This window comes from Papio anubis, chromosome 9 (assembly GCF_008728515.1).
Source record: "Papio anubis isolate 15944 chromosome 9, Panubis1.0, whole genome shotgun sequence".
Lineage (NCBI taxonomy): Eukaryota > Metazoa > Chordata > Mammalia > Primates > Cercopithecidae > Papio > Papio anubis.
In genome coordinates this window covers 49,138,730-49,166,646 of record NC_044984.1, presented here as the reverse complement: position 1 = coordinate 49,166,646, position 27,917 = coordinate 49,138,730, and the positions used below count along the sequence as shown (strand labels likewise).

The 27,917-nt window shown below is 53.7% G+C and overlaps 1 protein-coding gene across 3 annotated transcripts; it reads left to right on the top strand.

Moving 5' to 3' along the window:
- The first annotated feature begins 1,407 nt into the window (after positions 1-1,407).
- Positions 1,408-27,582, top strand: ZNF385A (zinc finger protein 385A). 3 transcript variants are annotated; one of them, XM_031651044.1, is made up of 10 exons: positions 1,408-1,980; positions 2,974-3,197; positions 3,402-3,677; positions 10,963-11,099; positions 20,689-20,799; positions 22,558-22,720; positions 25,005-25,247; positions 25,619-25,788; positions 25,994-26,089; positions 26,232-27,582. In XM_031651044.1, exons 3-10 carry the CDS (start codon positions 3,668-3,670, stop codon positions 26,460-26,462), a joined length of 1,161 nt encoding a protein of 386 aa, XP_031506904.1. In that variant the 5' UTR covers positions 1,408-1,980; positions 2,974-3,197; positions 3,402-3,667; the 3' UTR covers positions 26,463-27,582. The 3 variants fall into 3 exon arrangements, with proteins under 3 accessions (XP_031506904.1, XP_003906548.2, XP_009179152.2); XM_003906499.3 differs by lacking the exon at positions 1,408-1,980 and having other exon boundaries at positions 2,732-3,197; XM_009180888.4 differs by lacking the exons at positions 1,408-1,980; positions 2,974-3,197; positions 3,402-3,677 and adding an exon at positions 9,473-9,562.
- The last annotated feature ends 335 nt before the right edge of the window (positions 27,583-27,917 follow it).

Below are 27,917 nucleotides of genomic sequence, written 5' to 3'. Positions count from 1 at the left end.
GGGAGGTCCAAGGTGGAGGTGGAGAAGGATGGTTCAGAAAATTTCCCAGGCTTCCCTAAATCAGAATAATGAAATGAGAGGAAAAAGCCATAGAACTAAATTAGAAGAAAGCCCAGTTAGGTTTTTGTATTGCTTTGTTTTCATTGCTACTGTGTGCTGGTAGGGGGTGTTAGTTTGCATACATTTAATTTCTCACAGGGTTCTGTGAGGTTGGTACTATTAATCCCATTTACACAAAGGGAAACTGAGGCCCAGAGAGGTTACATAACTTGTGCAAAGTCACACAGTGAGTGGCAGAACAGAGTGAAACTCAGCCTTATCTGACTGGGAAAGTCCGAATTCTTAAACAACATGCCACAGGGTTCAGATCTTTGAAGATAAATCATGCAAAGTGAGAGATCCTCAGGGTCCTCTTTTCTCCTCAAGGCCTGTCACAACATGCAGCAAGAGGGAGAGCAATTGGGGTTGTTGGAGACAAAGATGTCCCTGTCAGGATAGACTAAAATTCAGCCACCAGAGGGCAGCATAGCCACAAATTTATGGGAAATTTGGGAAGGTAGGGTATGCGGTCCACCTCACCCTCTTCCCCCATCACCAGGACTATTCTCATTAACTCAGGCTCCTGCCTAGCAGGGCCTGCATAAAATATCCCTCCTGGGAGACCAAGCCTGGACCACGCTCCAGTCTGTGACTTCTTAGAATGCTCCGAGTCAGGAATATCGTCACAGAACCCATAAACGAAAAGGAGCTGATGGGGTAGAAGAGGCAGCATGAGACAAAGAACCCCCTAGCATTTCTAAGAATGGCAGCCATGGCATAACAAGGCACCAGAAATTCTAGAGGGAGGAGATCGCATACTGGATACGTTAAGAGGAGTCCCCCTCTTGGGAGAGAGCTGGGGGTAGAAACAGCCAAACTTCAGGCGCCAGACCTAAAATGTCTTCCACTGTTGTGAGGAGGAAATAAGGAAGGGAAGTGGGCTGTGGAAACTGGGCTGGTGTCATGGGTGTGTCACTATGTAGGGCCTGTACTTTTGAGACAGTGACAAGTTCTTACCCGGGATGCACAATACAAGGAAGAAATTCCTTGAGCTCAGAAATGCCACAGACGTAATCTAGTATGAGCCTCTCTTTCCCTGAGCTGTAATTCTCAGACTCCTGGTCTAAGTTTCTTCTCCCAAATCTCCCAACCCTCCGAAGGAAGTGTGACTCCCACCTTGAGACTTAAGTGTAGGGGGGCCAGAAGTGTAGGGGGCCGGAAGGCCTGAGCCCTATCCTTGGCTGTGTTGGTAGAGATGAAAAGGAGAAGGAAAGGAGGTCTTAGGAAGTGAACAGAGCAGCTGGGGGTGCAGGGAGGGGGAGGGGGCTCAGGAGAGGCAGCTGGCAGGCGGGAAGCTGATCTGGGGGTCTCAAGTTTCTTGACATCAATTAGAGCAGCCGGCCTGGGCTCATTAGTAGCCCGGGGTGCAGGGCTCATCAATAATGAATTCACCCCACACACCTTCCCCCCACCCCAGCTGCCTGCAAGGTCACCCGTCCTCTAGCCAGCTGCCACCCCTTCGTAAGCTTAAGCAACCCCTCTTCTGAGATCTTCCTAACCCAGAGTCCCTGGGGCAGCGTGGCAGGGTGGACAACAGCTGAGGGCAAAGGGGTCTCTAAAACCAATCGACCATGCCTGATAATGACTCTTGTTTACTCTCTGAGTCCACCCAGGAGGAGAAAGAATGGGAAGAGGAAAGGAGGGGCAAGGTCTAAGGAGAAGCAAGGGTTTTTCATACTGGAGTTGACCAGCATGGTGGCAGGACAGACCCAGAGCAGGAGGACCTCCTCTGATGGACCCAGAAACCCCATATCCTCTCCCAACGCCAGACTTGGGCAGCAAGGCCAATCACCTGAGATCTCTGCCCCACTGAATCAGAAGGAGACTAAGGCATTGGCACTCCCAGCATTCTCCTGCCCTTGAGCTGGAGTGTCTTGGCAGGTACAGAAACAGGTCTTTTCTTCAAACCAGATTACTGGGGTGAGGGCAAGAGATTGCTGGGACCCAGAAACAGAAACTCAAACTTCCTGCACCTTCCCAATTTCCCTCCAGAACCCAGGAATGTCAGTCTCTTTCCCCTTCCTAAACTGTTCCAAAACTTCAGTCCCACCACCCTTTCACAGACTTCTTCCCCTCCACTTCTACCTGCCTAAACCTCAAACGTTCCAGTTCCCACCCACTTTTCCTCTGATTGGGGTTGGCCTGAAGCTAACTGTGTGGCATTCTGGGAAATCTGCCTGCCACCCTCCCTCTTGAGACAAGTACAGACAAGTTCAGGCTCCATATTCCCCAGACATCTGCAGTGTCCCAGACTCCAGCCTTGTACTGGAGTCCCTTAAGAATACCTCTGAGTGGACTGGGTATGGTGGCTCACACCAATAATCCCAGCACTTTGAGAGGCCGAGGAAGGCAGATCACCTGAGGTCAGGAGTTCAAGACCAGCCTGGCCAACATAGTGGCCAGGTGTGGTGGCAGGCGCCTGTAATCCCAGCTACTCGGGAGGCTGAGGTAGGAGAATTGCTTGAACCCAGGAGGCAGAGGTTGCAGTGAGCTGAGATCGCACCACTGCACTCCAGCCTGGGCGACAGAGCGAGACTCGGGTCTCAAAAAAAAAAAAAAAGAAAAGAAAAGAATACCTCCGAGTGGCATGTACTTCCTCTCCCTCCTGACATTCTCCCCAGCTCAGACATTTTGTCCTACCCTCCATCTTCCCCTCCACCTCACCAAATACCCTCATGCCTCCCCACCAGTCCTCTTCAATCGAAGCTGGCCTTAGTGGGGAATGCCCCAGATTTAGGCCCTGGATAGATGCTCCCCGACGCCACCCCACCCCAATCCAGGTCATCTCTACAAGGTGCCTCAGTTCTCAATTTTCTGTCATCTTCCAGTTGCCCTAATGATCTCGGTTACAAGCTTCTATTTCCATCTCCTCAGGTCCATTGATTGCAATCTCTTCGCTGAGACCTTCCCTAACGACCCAGGCATTCAGACCCCAGCCAGAACTCAACCTGGGATCCATCTTCAACATCCCATTTCACCTCAGAGGCCCAGCCCCCAGGCATCCTGCTCCAAAGCCAGAACAACAAATTAGGACCCACACAATTTCTGCTGCACTTCCCCTGCCCCCTGCTCAGTCCATCACTCTGGAGGGAACCTAGGTATCCCACCCAACCCAAGGCCCATCGCTTCCCAAAGTACTTAGGCACCCCCGCCCGCCTCTCCCCGACTCCCCTTCCCACCCCATATCAGCCCAGAACCGGACTTCCCGCCCTCAGAGTCAGCCCTTCCCGGGAACCCAGGCATCCTAGTTTCCAGCTTCGTCCATCACCTCACACCGTCTTCTACACGTCCTGTTCCCCCAGCCCTGGCCGCAGTGACACCGTAAACCCAGGACGCCAGCAGGCAGCAAGAAGAAGGGCGGGAGGAAGCGGGAGGGGCCAGGACGCCCCCTCGCGGAGCCCTGAGTGCCCGGGTCCCCTCCTCCCGTCTTCACCTGCTGAGGGCCCCGCCCCCGCTCCGCCTCGGCCGGCCTCTGCTCCTCCCCGGCTCCTCCCCCCGTACCCCCAGCCCGGCCAGAACGGCCCCCGGGACAGAGCGACGCGGAACCCCGGGCGCCTGGGTCCCCAGCATGATCCTCGGTGAGTGGTCTCTGCGACTCCAGGCTCCCGGCTCCTGGGTTCCTCTCTGTGGGTCACCCACCGCCCCCCCCATCTCCCGGCACCGCGGTGACTGCGGCCGCCCGTCAGCGACCGGTTCCCCCTCCCCCTTCATCTGGCTCCACATCTGGGGTCCCCTCTTCCCCTCTTCCCCAGGCTGCCGCTGCTCCGGGTAATCTAGGGAGTGGTAAAGCGGGAGGCAGAGCGGAGTGAGACCCCCGCCCCATAATTAGAACATTGCGTATTCATGAGGCTCATGAATATTATATACCAGTCTACGAGAGGCTGGGGGAGGGGGCTGGTCCTGGCTTGGTGGAGTTGGGGGAAAGGTTCTGACCCGTCTCCCGCCCCAGCGTCTTCCCCCACCCTTAGCTTAGACACTCCGACATCCTTCTGGGCCCAGGATAAGGGGGAAAGGAGGAAGTGGGGGGTGGAAGAAGAAGATGGTGGGTGTAGCTTCGAGGTGAGTGTGGTGGGAGGTGGGAACCTGAGGGCCGGAGATAAGAGGGCTGGGGAGCAGAGGGACTGGGGAGCAGAGGGGCTGGGGAGAAAAGGGGGTGGGGAAGATAGGGGGTGGGAAACTGTCCTTCCAGGGCTCCTGCGGCTCAGAGCCCGTCTCCACAGCCATCCTGCCCCAACACGCCGAGACCTGCCCCTCTCTCTCCCTGCTCTAGCTGCCTGAGTCCCTCTTTCCTGACTTCCTTCTTCTTCCTCCACCCCTGCCTTGGGCCGGGGGGCAGCAGGAGAGGGAGGAGCAATGGAGAGGGTAAGGATGGGGGATGGGAACTCCCGCTGGGCTCTGACAGCCCGTCAGCCACAGCCACCCCATCCTCATGACCTACATCAGGAAGGGAGCCCCAGGGGTGGGGGAGGAAAGGGCCTAGCTGTGCTCTGGACTCTGCATCAGCACCGGCTGCAGGCTCCTGCCCTCCACCCTTCCTCCACAATAGTCCACAGGCCTGCTCTGACCTCTGCCCTCTACCCTGGCTAGGCCGGTTTCTGGGATCTGTTTATGCTGGGAGCCCCCCAACCAGGCACAGACACCTGTGGTCTCCCTGCCCCCAGCTGAGGACACCTGGCTCCATGCTGGTACCCAGACGGCTTGACTGGCTCCTGCACTCATCCCTCTCCTGAGTCCCTCTGCTATTTGTCTTCCTTTCTTGCCTTCTTTCATTTCACTGCCTATCCCTGTTGACTACCTATTGTCCTTCTGCCCTTCCTCCATCTCTTTTTCTCTCCTCCTGTGTGTCCTCAGTCTCTCTCTCCTGTATGTCTCACCCCCTCCACCTGGCACTCCACCTATCTATTGAATGGATGACTGAACGAAGGCATGAATGACTGGTTGCCTGCCTCCTTCTCAAGAGCCTCTCCAGCAGGGGAAGTTATTACCCACTCTTCTATGAATACCACCCAGACGCTAGAGTGACCCCCACCAACACACATTGCACTCAGTCCCCCAGAGCACAGGCTCCACATTCCTCCAACCTGTGTGATCCCTGAACCCTGGCTCCACCCCGGGCATAGCCCGAGAGGCAGCATCGTGCTTGCCCAGAACAGGCTGGCATAAGCCGTGCTTTCCCTGGTCAGCAGGCCCTGAAAAGGACATCGTGGACCTGCTTGCTGGAGCCTGACCAAGACCCCAGCCACAGGAATAATTCCTGGGTCCACATTCTCTGAAACTGGACCACAGCCACGAGTGGGACCCTCACATCCCCCTGGAGGACACTGTAATTAATTCCCTCCTCATGCCAAGCTCACGGAGGGCAGGAACTCTGGCAAAGCCCACACACCTTAGCCCTCTTTGAGGAAGGAAGGAGAGAGGGAGGAAGCTGCCAGCCAGGGCTCAGGCCCCACCCCCAGGGACCCTACAAAGGTTTCAGTTCTGAACACTCAGGTCCTCTGAATCCGTGTGCATGGTAGCCCTGGAGGGACCCTAAAACCTCCCTGCCCAGCATGTGACACCCAGCCAGCCTGCTCAAGATCTAGAGTCTGGGCCCCAGGTTTAAGATGGCAGTTCTGGGCTCAGGTTCCCTGTTCTAAGCCTTTCTTTTTTTTTTTTTTTTTTTTTTTTTTGAGACGGAGTCTCGCTCTGTCGCCCAGGCTGGAGTGCAGTGGCCGGATCTCAGCTCACTGCAAGCTCCGCCTCCCGGGTTCACGCCATTCTCCGGCCTCAGCCTCCCGAGTAGCTGGGACTACAGGCACCCGCCACCTCGCCCGGCTAGTTTTTTGTATTTCTTAATAGAGACGGGGTTTCACCCTGTTAGCCAGGATGGTCTCGATCTCCTGACCTCGTGATCCGCCCGTCTCGGCCTCCCAAAGTGCTGGGATTACAGGCTTGAGCCACCGCGCCCGGCCTGTTCTAAGCCTTTCAATACCATCCTTTCCAACTGAGTCCCTGGTGCAGTAAGGGTAGGGGCGCATTGAAGGAGGCCCTTTCCAATCAAGTTGGGAAAGATTTCCCAGGGGCCTCCCTGCTCTCCCCTTCCCAGTCAACTCCTCCCTCTAGGCCCAGTCCCCACCTACATCCACCCTGGGGTTATTAGGCATGGTGTTTTGAGTAGTTGTTCATAATCATCCCCCTTGTCTCTTTCATCTTTGACTTCAAAGCCTTTCCAGTCCTCAGCCTGCCTCTTGCCAAGCTGGGGGAATTGAGGCAGAAGGGGGCATATACATGGCACTTGGTAAAAAAGACCCAGGGGTTCAAAGCTTTCCTCCCACCCCGCCCTTAATTTTAGGCACTTCTAGGGAGGGAGACAAGGCCAAAGGGCCCGAAGGGAAAAAGAGATTAATCAGAGAAGAGATCACAATTTCTCCTTTGGCCCAAGTCTAATTCCCATTTTAACCCAGTACTGACCCTATGCTTTTTACCACCTTGGGCCCTAACTACTTGCACCTTTAACCCCAGTATCTCTCTCTGATCTTAATCTCATTCTGGCCCAGTCTTCCGACCAACACTAACCCACAGCCCTGTACTAACACCTTTCCTGGCTCCTATTCCTACCCAGATGCAGCCACTCCCTAAGCATTCTTTACCAACAGGGCTTGAGGCATGGGGCCCCACCTAAAATAGCCAAGGGGCTGGGGCTCCAGACCTGGCCCGAATTTCTGGGGAAGAGGGAAAGGAAAAAACCAATAGAGGAAGCCAGATGTGGCCTGGTTGAGGGTTAGTGCTGACAGGGCAACTTGAGCAGGATCAAAGTGCCCAGGGCTAAGTAGGGTGTGAAAACGGACAGATGGACATCCATCCAAGGGTCTGGAATTCACCCCCTCTAAATCGTGTTGGGAGCTTTCTTTAATAAAGCATTTAGCAATTCCCGATGAAGCTGGGTGGGGCTCTATCTGCTGGAGGTAATTACTCTAATAAGCTTCCCTCAAGAGTGGCCTGCCCCAGCCAGGCCTCAGCTCCTCCCTGCCTTGCCTGACATGGGTGCCACACACACACACGCACACACACACACACACACACACTTACACACACTTCAGTCTGCTCTCCACCTCTTCTGCCAAACCTGCCTAGAGATTTTACCTAGCTAGAAGTCAAAAGCCCTGCATTTCCTACTCATTTCCTGCCTCCCCAGCCTTTCCTATATTCCTGCCTTTCCCCCCATCCCTTTCCAGATCTAGCCAGAAAAGTGGAGTGCTTGAAAGCCCTGTCTCTGGAACCAGACAGACAGGTTCACATCACTCACTAACTGTGACCTTGGCCAAATAACTCCCCTTCTGAGCCAACTGTCATCATCTATAAGACGAAGATTCATTTATTCAGCAAATATTTATTGAGTTCTCACTGTGACATACCAGCATTTTACATGGAATTTGTTCAATCCTCTCAACAACTTGGTGAGGCAAGTAGTGTTTTCATTTGACAGATGAGAAATGAGACTGAGAGTCAGAGAACCTAGCTGCTCACCCAGCTAGTGAGTGGTGGGACCACCTACTGGGAGATTGTGTATGTAAAGTGCCTGGCCTATAGTAAAGCCTCAAAAAGCGGCAACTATTGTTAGCCTCAGAAAAAGAGGGGAGGGGCCTGAGGCCTGGGCTACCTGAAACCAAGAATCCTGTTTCTGCCCACCCGACCCAAAAGCTGCCATCTGTCTCTCTCGCCACCTCAGAATGGAGTGGACCCAGGAATCTGGGAAGGAGACAGTTTGTCTCCAGTTGCCCGCCCTGCTTCTTTCCCTCACTGTACCCTCATTTGACCCCTCTCTCCCACTCTCCTCCCCTCCCCCGCTCACCCAGGGCTCATGTCTGTGGAAAAGATGAGTTGCTAGCCATAGATAACTGAGTGGCTGCTACCTGTTTTCCTCTATCCCTCCTCTGGAGGAAAAATGAGGACTCCAACCTGAGGAAGTGCATGGAACTTGCTCTCCTCTTCCTCTCCTTGAACAAGATGGAAGAAGCCTGTGCTCAGATCTCTGCTTCAGTTAAATTCAAGCCCTTTGGGAGTAAGGTAGCACAGAGAAATAATTTGCTATAGAGTCCAATAGATCTTGATCTATATCTCAGCTCTGATATTTACAGGCTGTGTGACATCAACCAAGTTTGTTAACCTCTCTGAGTCTCCATTTCCTCATAAGTCAAGTAGAAAAAATATTATCAGCTACTGCATTGAATCATGGCTACTTCATTGAGCTACTTCAGAGGTTAAATGTGATAATACTTGGAATTCATTACCTGGCACATAGTAGCCTCAAATTTTTTTCTGTGGCTTTTTCTGGAACTCTACTGTCTCCTCTTAAGATGGCTTCAAGAAGTGGGAGCCTAGAGAAATCTAGAACCTGGGAAAGGGTCAAGCCAAGCTTCAGCCTCTGGTGCTCTGGGGCAGGGCAAGTGCCAGCCCAAAACCAGCTGCTGGGGGTGGATGCTGGGTGCAGGGGACTCTGGGAGCACTCAGGTTTCTCTCACCATTCCTGATGCCGCCTGGGGCTCGTTAAGGCTGCCCTGGCCTTGGGTAACAGGCAGTAAGGGAGGGTGGAGCACAGAGGGGAGATGCCATGAGGGGACAGACCAGGAAGGGGAGATGGTCAAGCTGCCCCGTCGGTCTGTCTGTCCCTCTCTCTTCTCTTTTATCTTTCTTGCTGTGTCTGTTCTGTGTCTTTCAGTCTGTCTGCCCTAGTCTGTAGCCCTGTGTCCAGCTTTTCAGCAGTGTCTTTCTGTTTGTATGTCTGATTTCACTCTCTGACATCTCTCCATTGTTCTCTATCCTTTTATCTCTCAGTGTCACCGTCCCATTCCTCCGTCACCTATTCCTGCTGCTACCACTCTCCCATCCTGTCACTTTCATCTGTCGGTCTCGCTGTGTGTGTGTGTGCATGTGTCCTCTCTCCACCCCATCCCAAGTGTGTGTGTGTGTGTGTGTGTGTGTGTCCTCTCTCTACCCCATCCCAACCTTGAAGGTGACAGAGGAGGGAATAGACACAAAGCATACAGACCACCAGCTACTTAAGGGTCAAAACCAAGGATCTTACCCTGTCCTTCAGCCCTGAGAATTCTGAAGCCCAAGCTCCCAGTAGCCTTGACACCCCCTCTGTCTCAGTCACCCTGACCACCCACCCTGGCATGGGGTGAAAGAGACAGACCCCTCCAGACCTTTCTGGACCAGCTCCCTGCCCCCAGCTGTGCCTGAGCCCTCCCCACCCCCTCCCTCTCGCCTCAGATTCCCCTAATCCCTGCTCCCCTGCCCTCCCCTCTGCCCCACTTTTCCAGGATTCTGATTGGCTGATTCTACTGACTGGGCTGAGGGGGAGGGGGCTGGCAAGGGAGGGGGCAGAGGGCAGAACCAAGGGAAGGGGACGCTGTCAGGCCCAGGCCCCTGGGGGGCCAGGGCCAGGCCACTGCCTGGGGGCAGCAGGCACAAGAAACTAAAGGTATGAAAGGGGGTGGTCTTTATGGAGGGAACAGGAAGGGATCCTGGGGACCTTCTGCCCTAGTAAGGTCAAGGGAGGACGGGCCAAGCATGCAGCCTCCTCGGTTTGCCTTTGTTCCTGGGAACCCCTGTTGCTGTCAGGGGGTTACTGGAGCAGTGAAGGGTGGCCACAACTCCCCAACTGGTGCACAGCAGGGTCGCCGAAGGGAGCTGGGCCAGTGGAAGCCCAGAGGGGCTCTGAGGACCTTTGGGCTGCCCTTTTGGTGGGTTCCTCCCATGACTCTGAGAGGAGGAGGAAAAGGTTTCAGGAAAGGGTAGTTGAATGGCTGGCCTGGACTTTCATTTCCCCTTGGGGTCAGACCCAGGCATTCCCCACCCAGAGGCCAGGTTGAGGTTCCTCCTGCAGAACTGGACCTGTAGCTGAGCATTCCCGGTGAGACAAAAGGGCCTTGGGGAAGACTGAGGAAGGTTGGGAGAAGGGGCTCTGAGAATGGCCTCGGTCGTTCACCTCCCAGAGCAAAAACCACCCGCTACCTACCCCCACAGGTGTCAATAGTTAATTAAGAATTATAATTAGAAGCCGGGCACAGTGGCTCACGCCTGTAATCCAGCACTTTGGGAGGCCGAGGCGGGAGGATTACAAGATCAGGAGTTTGAAACCAGCCTGGCCAACATGGTGAAACCCCGTCTCTACGAAAAATACAAAAAAAATTAGCCAGGTGTGGTGGCAGGTGCCTGTAATCCCGGCTACTCGGGAGGCTGAGGCAGGAGAATCGCTTGAACCCACGAGGCAGAGGTTGCAGTGAGCCGAGATCGCGCCACTGCACTCAAGCCTGGCAACAGAGTGAGGCTGTGTCTCAAAAAAAAAAAAAAAAGAATTATAATTACAGCAAAATCTAATTCTAGGGCATCTGAGAGATTCAGCAGCCCCCTCCAAATCTAAGTCCCAATATCGCCCTCTGGTCAGTGGGATGAATCACCCACTTGACTGTCTTCTTCCTGGGGTGATACCAAGCTTTAGGATCCCCTGGGGGAAAGCAAAACCAGAAAAAGAGGGTGGCCAGGGGCTTGAGGCTGGGAGTCCTGCTGGTTCAGCAGGCAGCCTGCAGAAAAGGTATGGGCTCTTACTGGGTAATGTGCCTAGAGACTTTGGGGGAGGGAGGCTGGAAAAGGGGGAAGTGAAAACCACCCAGAAGGGAAGGACCAGTCTACATCCTCCCCCAGACCCACAGGGCACTGTGCTCCATTGCTCTGGAGCCAGCAGGGGAAGTGTGTATACTGTGCACTGGGGTGACACTTCTGAGTGTGGGGGCCCTGGTTAGGGAGTGGGACTGGCAGGTTTGGGTGGGGTTTCCAAGCTTTAATCTTCCTACTCCACAAAATGTTTTCTCTGCCCTTCAGGCAGCCTGAGCCGGGCAGGGCCCCTGCCTCTGCTACGGCAGCCCCCCATCATGCAGCCCCCGCTGGACCTCAAGCAGATCCTGCCCTTCCCACTCGAGCCGGCCCCTACCCTTGGCCTCTTCAGCAACTACAGCACCGTAAGTAGCAGCCTGCCTGCCTTCTCCATCCACTTGTGACCCGATCTTTCCCTCTCAGACCCACCTCTGCCCTCTTCTCCTGTTTCTAATTCTTTATCTCCTCTTATGACCCCATATTCCTTAATTCTAGTTAATTTTGAGTACTGTGGGCCATCTGGTGTAGTGTTAACAACAATAATAATAGCTAATATTTGCTGAGATCTTGCTACGGGCCAGACACTGTGCTAAGTGTTTTATATGAATTATCCCATTTAGTCCTACAGTGAATCACCCTACCATCTAGAGAAGTAATGAGACTTAAATTGGTGGTAGTAACAGTAGGGAGGTAGGAGGGGTGTAGGTGCTGAATCCAGAAAGAGGGAATAAGCAAGAAAATAAGCATGTCTGTTTGTAAGTTTCACCTCTCTGGAGTCCACAGCTGGGTGGGTAGGATCAATGGGATAGGGCTTGGAGGACTGGCAAGATGGTCTAGATTTAATACAGTATGAAATAGGAAGGTGCTGTCTATTTGTGTGTTTGTTTGTTTTTATGAGACGGAGTCTTACTCTGTTGCCGAGGCTGGTGTGCAGCGGCACGACCTCGGCTCACTGCAACCTCCGCCTCCCGAGTTCACTGATTCTCCTGCCTCAGCCTCCTAAGTAGCTGGGATTACAGGCATGTGCCACCACACCTGGCTAATTTTCATATTTTTAGTAGAGATGGGTTTTCACCCTGTTGGCCAGGCTGGTCTCAAACTCCTGACCTCAGGTGATCCGCCTGCCTCAGCCTCCCAAAGTGCTGGGATTACAGGCATGAGCCACCATGCCCGGCCGCCACTGTCTATTTTTGAGTAAGAGACTGACTTGGTAAGAGCAGCATTTGAGGAAAGTGAGTGGGGCAACTGGATGAAAGGGAACAGAGGCAGGAGGAAGGTGAACAGTTAGGAGGCTGTCCTAGCAATGCAGGCCCAAGGTAAGCCTCAAAAGCCAGACTGGGCTGGTGGCAGTGGCAGTATGAATGGAGAGAAAGGAAGAATGGGGGAGGTAATTCCAAGGAAATATTGACAGGTCATGGTGACCAGCTGGTGTTTGAGGGTGAGGGAGAAGAGAAGGCATGAGTCAAGGATGACTCCAGCATTCAGGTCTTTGTGACTGGATGGAAGTCACCATTGACAGAGGCAGAGGGTTGGAAGAGGAAGTTGGTCTCCGGTGAGGGTGATGAATTCCCTTTAGCATGTGGTGCTAAAGCTAAAGCTTTATCTATTTTTTTTTATTTTTATTTTTATTTTTTTTTATTTTTTGAGACGGAGTCTTACTCTGTCTCTCAGGCTGGAGTGCAGTGGCATGATGATCTCGGCTCACTGCAACCTCTGCCTCCTGGGTTCAAGCCATTCTCCTGCCTCAGCCTGCCCAGTAGCTGGGATTACAGGCACGTACCACCATGCCCAGTTAATTTTTTTTTTTTTTTTTTGAGACGGAGTCTCGCTCTGTCGCCCAGGCTGGAGTGCAGTGGCGGGATCTCAGCTCACTGCAAGCTCCGCTTCCCGGGTTTACGCCATTCTCCTGCCTCAGCCTCCCGAGTAGCTGGGACTACAGGTGCCCACCACCTCGCCCGGCTAGTTTTTTGTATTTTTTAGTAGAGACGGGGTTTCACCAGGTTAGCCAGGATGGTCTCGATCTCCTGACCTCGTGATCCGCCCGTCTCGGCCTCCCAAAGTGCTAGGATTACAGGCTTGAGCCACCGCGCCCAGCTGCCCAGTTAATTTTTATATTTTTAGTAGAGACAGGGTTTCACCATCTTGACCAGGCTGGTCTCGAACTCCTGACCTTGTGATCCACCCGCCTCAGCCTCCCAAAGTGCTGGGATTACAGGCTTGAGCCACTGTGCCTGGCCTGTATGTTTTAAAAAATAATAATAAATTTTTTTTAAAAAAAGGATATGGTGAGGCCGGGCGCGGTGGCTCAAGCCTGTAATCCCAGCACTTTGGGAGGCCGAGGCGGGTGGATCACGAGGTCAGGAGATCGAGACTATCCTGGCTAACATGGTGAAACCCCGTCTCTACTAAAAATACAAAAAACTAGCCGGGCGTGGTGGCGGGCGCCTGTAGTCTCAGCTACTTGGGAGGCTGAGGCGGGAGAATGGCGTGAACCTGGGAGGCGGAGCTTGCAGTGAGCTGAGATCACGCCACTGCACTCCAGCCTGGGAGACACAGCGAGACTCCGTCTCAAAAAAAAAAAAAAAAAAAAGGATATGGTGATTTGGCATACCAGTAGGACATTGAGCCCAAAATGTCCTACAGATAGAATTTGAAGCCTGGAAGGTGGGCTAGAGCTAAAGGTTTGGGGAAAGTCAGCCTTATTCAACTTAAATAATCCACATCAAATCATATTTAGCCATAAACATGTATTGAGCATCGACTACACGCCAGGCACTGTAGCAGATGTTTCTATCTGCAATCTCATTTCACCTTCACAACAACCCAACAAGGTAGACATTATTATTCCATTTAACAAACGAAAAAGCAAAAACTAAGGCTCAGAGGGTTTAGTAATTTATATAAGTTGACACAGTATGTGCCTAAGGTATGATTTGAACCCATTGCATCTGGCTTCAAATAGAGTTATCATTCTACCACAGCTGCTCCCCCCAAACTCTTCCCAAAGAACCCAGACACATTTGCATTGCACTTTTAAGTTTTCAGACTGTTTTTTCATATCTCAACCATCAAAGAAACCCTGTGGGGTAGCTGTTATTGTCCTCATTTTACAGTTGAGAAAATTGAGTACTAACTATAAGCAAGGCATTGTTCTAGACACAACGGAGACATGAGGGTAAATATAAGACAGTCCTAAATTAAAGAACTTATATTCAGGGGAGAAAGATAGACAAGTACATAGCAAAACAGGGGGAAAGTTATAAATATTGTGGCAGAGACCCTAACAAAAACTCAGTTTATGGATCACAAGGTCAGGAAATCGAGACCATCCTGGTTAACATGGTGAAACCCCATCTCTACTAAAAATATATATTTTTAAAAAATAGCCCGGCATGGTGGCAGGTACCTGTAGTCCCAGCTACTTGGGAGGCTGAGGCAGGAGAGTGAACCCAGGAGGCAGAGCTTGCAGTGAGCCAAGATCACGCCACTGCACTCCAGCCTGGGCGACAGAGCAAGACTGCAACTCAAAAAAAAAAAAAAAAAATTTCAATTTAACAAAAAAAAATTTTTTTTGAGTACCTACTATATGCTGAGTACTGTGCCTGGTGTCAGGGACACAGGACTCAGTTACCACACTTGGGGAGCTCCTAGTTTAGTAGGAAGGATAACAAGTTAACCCTATGCAGTGTGAGAAGAGCTGTGTCAGAGGCATTTTGCTTGCACGGAAGCCCAAGTGTCAAGAAAGACCTTCCTGGATATGGTGGGTCCTAAGGGACCAACCAGAGCTAGGCAGAAAAACAGAGAGCAGAGGAAAAAGGGATTTAACCTGGAGCAGGTGACATATAATTTGGGCTTTGAAGAATTATTGGCAAGAGTTTTAAAGTAGCCTTAGGGAACATTCCAGACTGAAGTAAGTAGCATGAACAAGGGCTAGAAAGGAGCATTTGAGAAAGTGCAAGATTGGATGTGATAGGTCATAAGATGGGGAGAATACTTCCCCCCATCTAAACACCTGACTTACACTTGACCTCAGATCTTAGCAACCCCATCAGTGTCCCTATTGTATAGATGAGGAAACACAGATGCAGAGAGGTTAAGTGAATTGTCCAAGGTCACAAAGCTACTTAGTTGATTGGATAATCCAGGGTTTCGACTCCTGCAGAGTTCATGCTCCACTGCCTCTAGCAGAGGTATTTAAAGCGATGAGCATGGATAAGCTTAAAGAGTTCAGCAGGGTGTTGAACTGCATCCTGCATCTGATTGGCAGGATTTAACCTGATGTTCCAAAGTACTGGCTGTGTGACCTTAGGCAAGTTATTTAACCATTCTGAACCTCAGTTTTACCAACTGTAGAATGGGATAGTTTTTTTCTTTCCTTCTTTCTTTCTTTCTTTCTTTCTTTCTTTCTTTTTGTCTTTTTTTTTTGTTTTTTTTTTTGAGACGGAGTCTCGCGCTGTGGCCCAGGCTGGAGTGCAGTGGCGCGATCTCGGCTCACTGCAAGCTCCGCCTCCCGGGTTCACGCCATTCTCCTGCCTCAGCCTCCTGAGTAGCTGGGACTACAGGCGCCTACCACCGCGCCCGGCTAATTTTTTTGTATTTTTACTAGAGACGGGGTTTCATTGTGGTCTCGATCTCCTGACCTTGTGATCCGCCCGCCTCGGCCTCCCAAAGTGCTGGGATTACAGGCGTGAGCCACCACGCCCGGCCCTTTTTGTCTTTTTTTAAGACAGAGACTTACTCTGTCCCCCAGGCTGGAGTGCAGTGGTGCAATCTCCACTCACTGCAACCTAAGCCTCCTGGGTTCAAGTAATTCGCCTGCCTCAGCCTCCTGAGGAGCTGGGGCTACAGGCACACACCACCATGCCCAGCTAATTTTTGTATTTTTAGTAGAGACAGGGCTTCACTATGTTGGCCAGGATGGTCTCGATCTCTTGACCTTGTGATCCGCCCACCTCAGCCTCCCAAAGTGTTGGGATTATAGGTGTAAGCCACCGCGCCTGGCCAATTTTTGTATTTTTAGTAGAGATGGAGTTTTGCCATGTTGCCCAGGCTGAGAATGGGATAGTATTAACACCAACTCACAAGGTTGTGAGATCATATTACATAATCATAATGCCTATCACAAACTAAGTGCTCGATCAGTGTTAGCTACTATGATTATTATGCTATTGCTATTGTTTTTATTTAAGAGAGAAGTAAAGAGAGAAACATAGGATGGTCAAGGACTTAGCCTTTGGGAACATGCAGAATTAGGCAGTGGGAACAGGAAGAGGCTTCAGCAAAGGAATGCAAAAGCCACTGGAGGGGGTGGGGAGGGAAATATGTTCCTGTAGAGTTGGAAAAGCCAAGGGAGAGAGTGTGGCGGGCTGCATCAATACTGTCAAATTCTGCAGGGGAATGAGGACTGCAGAAAAGCTGCAGACAGACCTTTGGAAGTACTGTGCAGCAGTTAAGTATGTGGCTTTGGAGTCAGACTGCCCAGGTTTAAATTCAAATCCCAGTTCAGCCACTTACTAGCTTATGACCTTGGGCAAATTATTTAACCTCTCAAAACCTCAGTTCCCTCATCTATAAAATGAAGATAATAATAGTACTTACTTCAAATAGTGGTTGTGAAGATTAAATTAGATAATCCATGCAAAGAGCTCAGTACAGAAGCTGGCACATTCCAAGGGCTCAATCAACATTAGATGGTGGTAGTGGTATTATTCATGACAGAGTCTCTCCTTCCCAGGGGACTGGCACCTCCCGCACTCTCTCCTACTTGGGCAGTTCTTACTCCTTAGACCTCTTCTGGAATTACTGTCTCCCCTCATTCTCCTCCCACTCACTCCACTGCTTCCCTCTGCCCTTGGACATCCCTCACTGTTTCCCAAAGCCACCCTCTCTCTAGATCCAGTCCCCTGCTTCACTAATCTCTCTGCCCTAGGTGGAATGGGAGAAGATGAGACCTAGAGATGAAAGACTGGAAATCCCAGGACCTGTCTAGACAGAACGAGGTGTCTGGGGGAGTGGGGCTGCTGGGCCCTACAGCCTCAGTCCCCCAATGCTGGCCCCACTGAACCGCCAGAGGGCAGCAGGTGCATGAAGCGTAGGCTTTCAGAGAGCCTGGTTCTCCGGCAGGTGGCGGGCGCGGGTAGGAGGTGGGAAGAAGTTAGGAACGACATCCCCAGTCTGAGGTCGCTTTTGCCCTGGGTGCCCTCAGCTCCACAATTTGGAAGAGTCTCTGAGAGAGCAATGCCTGACACCTGGGTACCTGGGCTCAGTTTCCCATCCCTAGGGAGGGAAGTGACTTGTAAAAGGGTAGCAGCATACGGGCCGCCTTTGCAGAGGAAGCCGGGGAAGGGTCTTCTGGGGACTCTGAAGACAGACTATCAGCAGGGGATCTAGGGAAGGTCGGGGCAAAAGGAGTGAAAGAAAGGAGAAATGTCTGAGTTGGTGGGGACCCCGGACCCAAGAAGGAGCCCCAGTGGAAACAACGAGGTCATCTGGTCAATGCCCCTGCCGCGGGGCCAAGTGGCCTCTTCTCTTCCGAACAAGCTCTTTCCTAGGAGTGTCTGGATAATGGACATCCCCCTCTTTCCGCCCTAGCCCCCTTTCATTCCTCTTCAGCTCCCTGTCCCTGTCCCTGTCCCCGCCCCCGTCCTCGGCCCCGCCTCCGGGGCGGGCTCCGGCCCGGGCCAGCGCCGCCTCCCCTTCTCCCCGCCGGCCGGGCCGCACAGCCCCGAGCCGCCCGGGCAACGAGCGCCGCGTCCCTGGCCTGCCCGGCCCGGCCAGGCTCGGCCCCTCAGCCCGGGTCCGCTACCCCGGGCCATGGAGCCGCGGCCCCTAGAGTCTCGCAGGGTAAGCCACCCGGCCCCTCCTCTCTCCCTGACTCCCGCGGCTGCCGCAGCGCACCCCCACCCCGTCCCCGCCCGCCCCTGCGGGGCTGGCTACCTCTTCCTCTGCCTGGTCCTCGGGTTGTCCGGCCCATCCCCCACACCGGCGCGGCCCTAACCAATCTCGGGATCCCAGTTCATGCCCCCAGACTACTGCCACCATACTGGATACCCTCACCTCTGCTTCCCACATTCTCGGAGTCCCCCAAATCTTCAGACTTCCTGTCAGGTCCTACACCTGCCCTCCAATGACCACACTGATCAGATCCCTCCTCTCCAGCCCTGGCCCCTTCCCAGCATCCCTCCCCCACCAGCTTCCACCTGCTCTGTACATACCCTCTAGCTCCTTCTCTTTCCTATCTCAGTCCTTCCTCAGGTCTTCCCATCCCTGAGATTCCACCACCTTTCCCTTTTCATCTTAATTGTGGTGGGTGGGGAAGTGGGGTGCTCACACAAGGGGCAGCGGGTTCCATCAGATAAAGGGCAATGGAAGGAAATATAATCATAGCACCCCTCGTGTTCCTGATCTGGTTTCCCCCCTCCCTCTCCCTTGCCCTTCCTGATTCATTTTGCCCCAGCTTCAGGGAGCGGTTCCCCTTCATGTCTACTGTTGGAGGGCAGGTGGGAGGGGACTGTTTTATGGACCTTTCCAGGCTGTGTCCAAGCCAGCATCCCAGGGAAGAGGTTCTGGAGTGAGATGGGCTCTGGGAGGTGCTGGCCTTCACCCCTCCCCAGGGAGCCCTCATCTAGGTCACCGGGGCCTCCTGACCTTGGCCTGGAGCAGCACTTCAGTGGCTCACATTCCACCTGCGCAGGGATTGGGCCCAGGAGTCCTCACCTTCAGCCTGGTGTCTCCTTAGTTGCTGGAGGAGGGTGGGAAGCACCCACCTGACTCCACTGGTGCCCTCTTCCCCACTCCCCACTCCCACTCCTAGTTGGTGTTTGTGGACTTAAACCAGGGGAGGGGGTTGTGCAAGAGCTAAGGTTCTCACCCTGGAGGAAGGACCCAGGTAGGACAGGAACCATTCTCAGGGTATGGATGCTGGGATGGCCAGTCCACAAGTCATCCTCGGGGTCCTGTGTCCTCAGCCCCTCTGGAGAGCAGGCTGGGATGATGGGACAGAGCATAGACAGAACCAGGAGACTGCTCTCCGCTTCCATCCCGCTCCTCTCTCCCTACTGTTTTCATCCAACTTGGGTTTCCTGGCCCAGACTGAGTTTCTGTTTGAATTCCCATTCCCCACCCAGCCTGTGAGGAAGCCCAGGGCTGAGGAGAACTCTGGAACAGAGTTGGGGGTCTCTAAATCAGAAGGACTAAGGCCTGGAGACTGGGAGCTGAGAGCAGCCGTCTGTCTCCCCTTTCTGATGAAAGCCTGTCTCCAACTTGGTCTGTCTGTCTTTCTGCCAAACACATCACACATTCACACCGATAAACACACAGCTGAAGATCACACCACCTGACCATTCATGGTGTCACCAAAGCCCCCAACGCAGAATGTTGATATATAAATGATGTACGCACAGTACATGACACTTATTCACACTCCACCCATGCACAGATTGATCACAGCCTGCCTAACACACACAGACACACCCGTTCTCCTGTTTGGCTTTTCCTTGGATGTGACTGGGGCTTCTGAAAAGCTGAGGTAAAAAGTGAGCCCTTAGAGAGGCTTCTTTCCAACCAAGAGTAGGCCAAGAGATTGACCTTGTTAGTCAGACCAGTTATCTGAACCCAGTCATGGTCCCTGCCTTCAGCGCTACCCAAATGGAGCAGAATGGATGAGGCCACCATCTATTTCACAGGGATACTAAAGCCCATTTCCTGCCATTAACCCCACCCAGCCAGTGAAACTACTGGGGAGAGGCAAAGGAGAGTCCAGAGGGCAGGGCTTTTCCGACTCTTACCACTTTCCCCCACTTCTTGTTCTCTCACCAGTGTCTCATTGGAAACCCTAAAGACCTGTCACAGAGACGGGCTCGGCTGAGGAGATAAAAATCCCAAGTCCCCAGCAACTATTTTTCACTTGATCCCTCCACCTGGAAGATAAGGTTTCAGTCCTAATTCTGTCCTATTCTTAGGAGAGAGCCCAGCCATCCCCCAATCTTCAGTCTCAGCTACATTCCAGTCTTGCCTCTCCCTAGCTTCCTAGAGGCCAAAAGGGAGGAGAACTGTTGAGGGAGGCAGTTTTCATGCCTCTGAGCCCCTGGTTTCATCCCCTGATAGTAGAAAGCCTCAGAGAAACTCCCATCCTCTCCCTTCCTCATGTGAACTCTTGGCAGGAGACTGCAAAGACATCTGCTGACCCAGGGTGGGGACAGGGATGGTTCCTAATCCTGCCCAGCCCCACAGCTCTGCCCTAGAAACCCTCATGATCAGGGAGAGAAGGTTCAGAAGATCCCTGGGTTGCCTCGGGCCAGCCCAGGTGCTTAGGTCCCCCCACTTAGTCCCCATGATTCACTAGGAGCTCCTACTCTCTCCTGAGTTCTTTTACTCCCTCTAGAAGTTGCTGCCTTTAAGAGGTCCAGAGAGGGAATGTGTTAGGGTGACCAGGGGCCCAGAGATGGGAGGCTGGGAACATCTGTCTCCTGGGACCAGAGGCTGGGCTTGGTGATAGTCTTACCCCAGAGTGGAGGCCCAAAGGGTTCAGAGGCTTCAGCTGAAGGCCCTAGGATCTAGGGTGCTTTGGGACTTCATGTCAGAGGCCTCTGGTAGATTGGCTTCACTGTAGGAGATAAGTCAAGGCGACAGAGTTGGATGTTCATGGTATGATGGACCAAGGCAGGAGTCCAGGTTCAGATACCAGATCTGCTATTAACTCATGGTGTGACGTTGGGCAAACCACTTCTATGTTCTGTAAAATGGGAGCATTGGGCCAGTTATTGATCAGGTCCCTTTCAGTGCTATGAAGATTGGGCTAAGAGAGAAACAGAAGACTGAGGCTCAGAGCCCTCAGGCATATTAAGGGATAGAAATGGTCTGGGGACCTTGGTTCAACACAGATATCTGTGTTGGGGGAATGCTGGACATGAGCTTGCGCTAGGGTTCCCAGCTCACCCCAGTCTGCCTCCACAGATGGACCCTGTACAGAAGGCTGTGCTCTCCCACACTTTTGGGGGACCCTTGCTCAAGACCAAGCGCCCCGTCATTTCCTGTAATGTCTGTCAAATCCGCTTCAATTCTCAGGTAAGAAGCCAAGCTGCTCATCTACCCAATGGGTGGGGCAGGGGCAGCAGGGGACCTTGAGGGAGGGCAGAGGCTGGGTAAGAAGGCTTACTCTGGGTGAGGGACAGGGATTAAGGGGATAGTAGGCAAAGAGCAGGGAATAGGGATACCGCAGGAGAGGCAGGGTCTTGTGGAAGGCACTGGAGAGGGACAAGACATTGCTGTGTATTTTGACATGAAGTAGATCAGTCCTCTAACGTTGATCCCTCTCTCCCTTGAGACTTGGGCATCCCTGGTTCAGAGCTTCTTGGAACATAGATGGCCATCAGTGTCTGAGCAGGAGTGTGGCCTCTGGCCCACTGGTTCTTGGGCACGGGGCAGAGTTAGGTCATTGGCTCCCCCACAGAGCCTCTGTCCTCTTTGGCCTCTGCTAAACTCCTCCCTGGCCCACCCACTTCCCTCTAACTTTCTGGCTTCCTTCTCTCTCCACCCCATTTCCATTCTCCTCCCTCCAAATCACACACAAGGCCTGGCCCCTACTCTTCTCCTATGGGGCTTTCCCCTGGGAAGAAGCTACCCAAAACCCAAAACCCAAACGTCCAGCCTCCCAGATTTCCTCCCTCTGAGGCTCCACTGGAACTCTGTGGAGTGTGTGCGGGTCTAGAGGGGACTTTGTGGGGTGCAGGTCCTGAGAGCTTTTGGAGAAAAACAGAGAGCCTCATTCTGCTGAGTACGGGAAAATAAAAGCATGTTCTGTTTCTCTACCCAGTACCCAGACACACACACACACACACACACACACACACACACACACTCTCTCTCTCTCTCTCTCTCTCTCTCTCTCTCTCTCCATACTACTGGGCTCTGTACACCGCTACCCTACCTCTAGGCTGTCAATCTTCTTTTCCTGCCTATCCACACCTTTTATTTCTGCCCTTGTCTGGGTGACCCTGTGCCTCCAGGATTGTACATTCTTAGCGGGGGTATATATGGGAGTGGAGCAGGGTGGGGAGGGAAAGGCAGGACTAACCCAGCATTAGGCCTCTCCTTTAGCTTGGATCCCAGGCATCCTGTCTATCAACCCTGGCTCCACTCACTGGTGGATGGTGGAAGACTAGAGGGGCAGGGAGCCAAAAGCTGATAGCCCTTCCCTCTTTTTGCCCTACCCTACCCTCCCCCATCAAATGGTTCTGTTTTGACAGCTGTCTCCACTGCTGTTTCTGTCCCCAGAGCTGGGCTTGGGGCCAGGGTCCTCCAGGGTGTCCACAGAGACTTCAGGGAAAATGAGACCAAGGGTGGAGTAGTCAGGACGGAGCCCAGGCATCAGGGATCCTGGGACTTCCAGCCTCAGGGTGAAAGCAGCAAAGGCTGGATCCTAGGGGCAGAGGACTTGGGCACATAGCCTTGGGATCTAAGAGGATGCTGACTGACTGGATTGCTAGGCCTCTCCCAATTTATAACTCTTCCATAGGTTTGTGGTCCCCCTTTCTCTACCAGGACTAGGTGAGGGGTCTGAGTCAGCAGCCAGGCCCTGGGTGTGGTGGTAGGGTGGAGTCTGAACTAGGTGGGGGCCTAGGTTCCCAGGGACTCAAGCTTGAGAAGCTAGTCTGAGCCCCAGGAATAACCAGGACTTATTGGCATGGGGCTTTATATCTCATTGGTGTACGGAAAAATTAACTGCAGCCTGCTGAGATCACCCAGGACTTGAGGGAGCTCTGTGGGGAGATCCGTCAGATGAAAGGTGATCTCAGATTCCATTTTCTTCCTCCATCCCTAAAGAGCCAGGCTGAGGCACACTACAAGGGTAACCGCCACGCCCGACGAGTCAAAGGCATTGAGGCCGCCAAGACCAGAGGCAGGGAGCCTGGCATCCGAGAACCTGGAGACCCAGCCCCCCCAGGCAGCACCCCAACAAATGGGGATGGTGTAGCACCCCGTCCAGGTGTGTCTGAATCCCCCCATATTCTTCAACTGATCTCTGTCTTCTCTCTTCTCTCCCCCTTTCCCAGAACTCTCCTCTGCTTCCATCTCTCTATTCCTCAGTCCCTATTCCCCCACCCCCACCCAAGGTGAGTCCTGGAGCCAAGCACAGTGATGTAAAATTTCCATCCTGTCACCCTTACCCCCACCACAGCTCCTCTCAACAGAGTCCCCACTGTCTGTCCTCCCCACAGCCCAGTGACTCAGAGAGGGGCTAGGGTGAGGCCACCTGGCAAACATCCCCAAGAAAAAGAGAACCATCAAATCCAGAGAGAGGCCTTTTCATCTTAGGGAGAGGGGCAGAGAAGGGAATCAGAATATCTGAGTTCCGGCCCCACTGGGGCTCCCCTCAGGGAAGACAGAGAGTGCAAGAAACCTAGGAAACTCCCTGGATGATGTTGGGTAGTAGATCTTTTGACCTCCCTAGTCAGAGGTGTTTGTGTGTGTTTGTTTGTTTGTTTGTTTGTTTGTTTGCTTCTGGGAAGTAGAGGAGTGAGACTAAGATCTTTGAGGTCTTTTCCAAGTTTACAAGATTCCTTTTTCCTCATGGCTGCTGACCATCCTCAGCCATACTTCCAGCCAAGAAACTGGAACAGGAATATTGAGATAGGAAGATATGAGCCACCCCCATCCTGGGATTACCACATCAGATGTCAATCATGGCCAATTCCAGAGAGACCTAACATCTCCATCCTTATCCTTGCCTGGCCTTCCTGCCCCACCCTAAGAAGAATGAGAAACAAACATCTGTACTACCAGATTGGAAACCAGGCCCCCATTCTCAATAAACACACACACACACACACACACACACACAAAACCCCCTCAGGGATGCACAGAGAGAGTGAGTGGGCAGGTGGGCAGGTGGGGAAACTGAGTTCTGTTTTTTGTTTTTTGTTTGTTTGTTTTTTGAGACGGAGTCTCACTCTGTCTCCAGGCTGGAGTGCAGTGACACAATCTCAGCTCACTGCAATCTCCACCTCCTGGGCTCAAGCGATTCTCCTGCCTCAGCCTCCTGAGTAGCTGGGATTACAGACACCCGCCACCTCGCCCGGGTAATTTTTGTATTTTTAGTATAGAAAGGGTTTCACCATGTTGCCCAGGCTGGTCTCAAACTCCTGACCTCAAGAGATCCACCCACCTCCGCCTCCCAAAGTGCTGGGATCACAGGCGTGAGCCACCGTCCCGGCCATGGGAAGCTGAGTTCTAATTGTTCTTTGGCTGCTTCTTAGCCTGATCATCTTGGGTTAGTTTGTTAACATCTCTGTAAAATGGAGAGGAAGAGGATGATGATGATGGTGATGATGGTGATAGCTAACATTTCTTGAACAGCACTTCACACGTATTACCTCATGTAGTTCCTACAGTATCTGAGGATATAGGCAGGATAACTATACCTGCCCTGCTTTATAAACCATGAAGTCCTGTCCAGACTGAGATGTGGATGTGCTGTCTGGATTGGGATGGAGGTGAAGAATGTCAGAAAAAAGTAAGAGAAATAAGGGGAAGGACATAGAATGAACAAGCAAATGGGTACCTGGAGGGGTCAGGAGTTCCCCTCCCACAAGCTCCCCACCCCCACTGCCAGCCTCGCCATGACCCGGAAACTGGATCAGCTGCTGGAGCAAGAATGGGAGTGCTAGAGTTTCCCCTGTACAGAGGCCAGAACCCAGCACTGAGGCCTAGGGCCTGTGCATCTTTAATCAAGCCATGAATTATAGAGCAGCCTGCATCCCTGTTTCTTCCCTCTCCGGTTCTGCTGTTTCTGTTTCCCTTTTGCCATGCCTGTGTTTCTCTCTCCAGACCTTTCCTCACCCTGCCTCTGCCCCTTCCTAGGGCTCTTTCGTGTACTTCCCGGGGGCTGGGCAAGACTCCGGGAAGGGGCTGTCCTGGCAGGAAGCCCAGACCAGCTGGCAGGCCACTGAGGGCTATATCCTTGTTCCATGCCTCTCCCCCTGGCTGGGCTTGCTGCCGGCTTCACCCTGAAGGTAGGCTGGTGAGGCTGGACCCCTTGGCCATTCGCAGCTAATGGAGAATGAGCCAAGCATTGGAGTTTCACACCCAGCCTGCGGCAGCTGGACCACATCTGGCTCTGGACCAGGACATGAGAGCATGCATGTTGTAACAGGGTGGGGACTCCTGGTCTCTTGCCCTCCAGGAAATCGGGGGGGGGGGGACTCTTCCACATGAAGAGTCTTCTCCAAGAGCTATCTAGGGTGATCCCCATGTTTCTCCCCCAACAACAGTTTCCATGGAGAATGGACTGGGGCCAGCCCCAGGATCCCCAGAGAAACAGCCTGGCTCCCCATCCCCTCCCAGCATTCCGGAGACTGGTCAGGGTGTAACCAAGGGTGAAGGGGGGACTCCAGCCCCAGCTTCCTTGCCTGGGGGTAGCAAGGAAGAGGAGGAGAAAGCCAAGCGGCTGCTCTACTGTGCTCTGTGCAAGGTGGCTGTGAACTCCCTGTCCCAGCTTGAGGCACATAACAAAGGTATGGACTCCCCTGCCCCCACCCAGACTCTCCTGTCCTCAGGCCACCCCTGCCTCTACATCCTAATGCTCCTGGCTTCCAACATCCCTAGACTATCTAAGACCTATCAGCCTATCTGCCTATCTCCTTCTCCAGCCCTCTCCCCACTTCCTTAGCCCTTTACTTCCTCAGCTCCCCCTTCTACCTTACTCCTTACCTATGACTCTTTCCTGATCCACCTGTTTGGGAGGGTCCCAAGGAGCTTGGAAAGAACCCACACTGCGCCCACCCCTTCCCCCTCATATTGTAACTGGGAATGTGCAGATTTGAGGCCCAGTAGGCCTGGATAATTTTTCTTCCACCCCTTACCTCCTGCCCTCTCTGGGCTCCAGGTACTAAGCACAAGACAATTCTGGAGGCCCGAAGCGGGCTGGGGCCCATCAAAGCTTACCCTCGGCTGGGGCCTCCCACCCCGGGGGAACCAGAGGCTCCTGCCCAGGACCGAACTTTCCACTGTGAGATCTGCAATGTCAAGGTCAACTCGGAGGTCCAACTGAAACAGGTGGGTCTAAGGCCCTTCCCAGAAATTCTGGGAAGCTCCACCCTCTAAGTGGGGAAGGAGAGCAAGGAGCTTGAGTAAAGGCCTTTCTTCAGGGTTTTCCCCAGGGGGCCAGATGGGAGGGTCCCAGTGCTTGGAGCTTGATTATACCCCCTTGCTGTTGCCCCTTTCCGGGAGTTCACAGCCCCCTACCCACTGGTCTCTGCAGCACATCTCCAGCCGGCGGCACCGAGACGGAGTGGCCGGGAAGCCCAACCCACTACTGAGCCGTCACAAGAAGTCTAGGGGCGCCGGGGAGCTGGCGGTGAGGCCTGGATGCTGGGGAATTCGGCAATGGGAGGGCGCGGGCGGGGAGGAGAGAGGGACGCGGGCTTTGCCCAGGGAGAGGCGTGGTTTGCAGGACCGCTGGGTGACTTCTCTCTTCCTCTGCCTTTCGCCCGCTTCAGGGCACGCTGACTTTCTCCAAGGAGCTGCCCAAGTCCCTGGCGGGCGGCCTTCTCCCCAGCCCCCTGGCGGTGGCTGCAGTGATGGCAGCGGCAGCAGGCTCGCCGCTGTCCCTGCGCCCGGCTCCAGCCGCACCTCTTCTCCAGGGACCGCCGATCACTCACCCTCTGCTTCACCCGGCCCCCGGACCCATTCGAACTGCGCACGGACCCATCCTCTTCTCCCCCTACTGACCTCAACCCTGAACCCCTCCCATTCAACTCCCCACCTCCAGCCGGGACCCAGGCCTCCGGGCTCCCAGCCCGCCCCTCCTCCCGGCACTCCCTAAATGATCTCTCCTTCCCCCCCCACCCCGAGATACGGGGTTCCAGGAAAGGGGAGGGGTAGCGGGGGAGGGGGGCTTCAGAAGGGGGGGAACACCCCAGATCTCAGGGAACCCCGCCCCCTGCCTTTCCCTCTCCCCTAGAAAAGGGGGGGCCGTCTCACCCCCGAGCCCCCTTGGAGACACCCCCCCTCCCAAAAGCCATGTCCATCCAGCCCTTCCCCCCCAAACCTAGCACAAAACGGGGTTCACAAGCCATGGTGGGGGTCCGGGGGGACAGAAATGGATTTTCTTGGCAATAAGCGGACTCTGGGACTCCGGCCCCCTACCCCAAACTGAAGCGCTTCCGTGAACACCCCTGTCCTCCGTAGGGGGAGGGGAGCAGGCGGGATCCTGGGTCCCTCATAAGCACTTTGGTTTTACCGCCTGCAACCTCACTGTGCCCGCCCCGCACCATGCCCCAGCCCCAGGTCTAGCAGGGCCCATCGCAGGGGGCAGCACTTGGGGGCATCTCCGGCACTTGGGTGGGACCAAGGAGATGCCACCATAGACCTTTCCCTCGCCTTCTTCCTCCCTAGTCCGGGTTCCATTCTTTTCACCAGCACCCATCGCCCAAGGGGTACCGAGGGGGGCAAGGGGTGTCCAGTCCAAGCCCACCCCCGCCTCGCCTTCCGCAAAACTGTGAGCAAAAAGCAATAGAAGCCTCGCCCCCGCCCCTCCCCTTCCGCAGAATTCGCCGAGTCTGTAGCCTCCCCTATCCCAGTTCCTAGACCTCATGGCTGTCCCCTCCCACCAGTCACCTCCACTGCACAACCCGGGCGGGGGTGTGACACCCCGCCCCCGCCCCCGACTCCGTGGTTTCCGTATCGTCAACCCTTCAGCCGCCGACCCGGGAGGGGTCCGGCCTACACTGGTCTTCCCCTTCCCATCAACTCTTTCTGCTTGACAATGTAGCAACCCCGGCCCCCCACCCACGGTCCTCCCCTTTTTGCTCTCCCCGACAATAAAGTCTGAATTTGTTCTGCCCTCCGCCCCTGGATCAGACTCTGTATTTGCCCGCTGTTTGGGGAGCAATTCTATCGGGAAATGTATCTGTATGGGACCGGCACAGAGAGAGGAAAGGGCGCGAGAAGGAGGAGGAAAAAGGAAATCGGGGGTGGGGGGAGGCAAAATATGAGGCTTGTGCAAAGTGAGCAGAGGCTCCCCATCCCACCCACCCCCACTTTCGTCCAGCTCGTGTAAACTTGGCCTGGGGGATCATTTCGAGTCCAAGTCTGGGACTGCAGCTGCAGCTGTTGAGAATTTGCCACCACTCCACAAGGCGGCGCCAACGACCCGGAAAAGGAGTCTAAGCCCGAGGCTAAGC

Coding starts and splice junctions, on each gene's coding strand:
- ZNF385A (XM_031651044.1), top strand. Junction 11,100..20,688: donor TCTTCAGCAACTACAGCACC/GTAAGTAGCAGC, acceptor CTGCCTCCACAG/ATGGACCCTGTACAGAAGGC. Junction 25,789..25,993: donor CGGAGGTCCAACTGAAACAG/GTGGGTCTAAGG, acceptor TGGTCTCTGCAG/CACATCTCCAGCCGGCGGCA.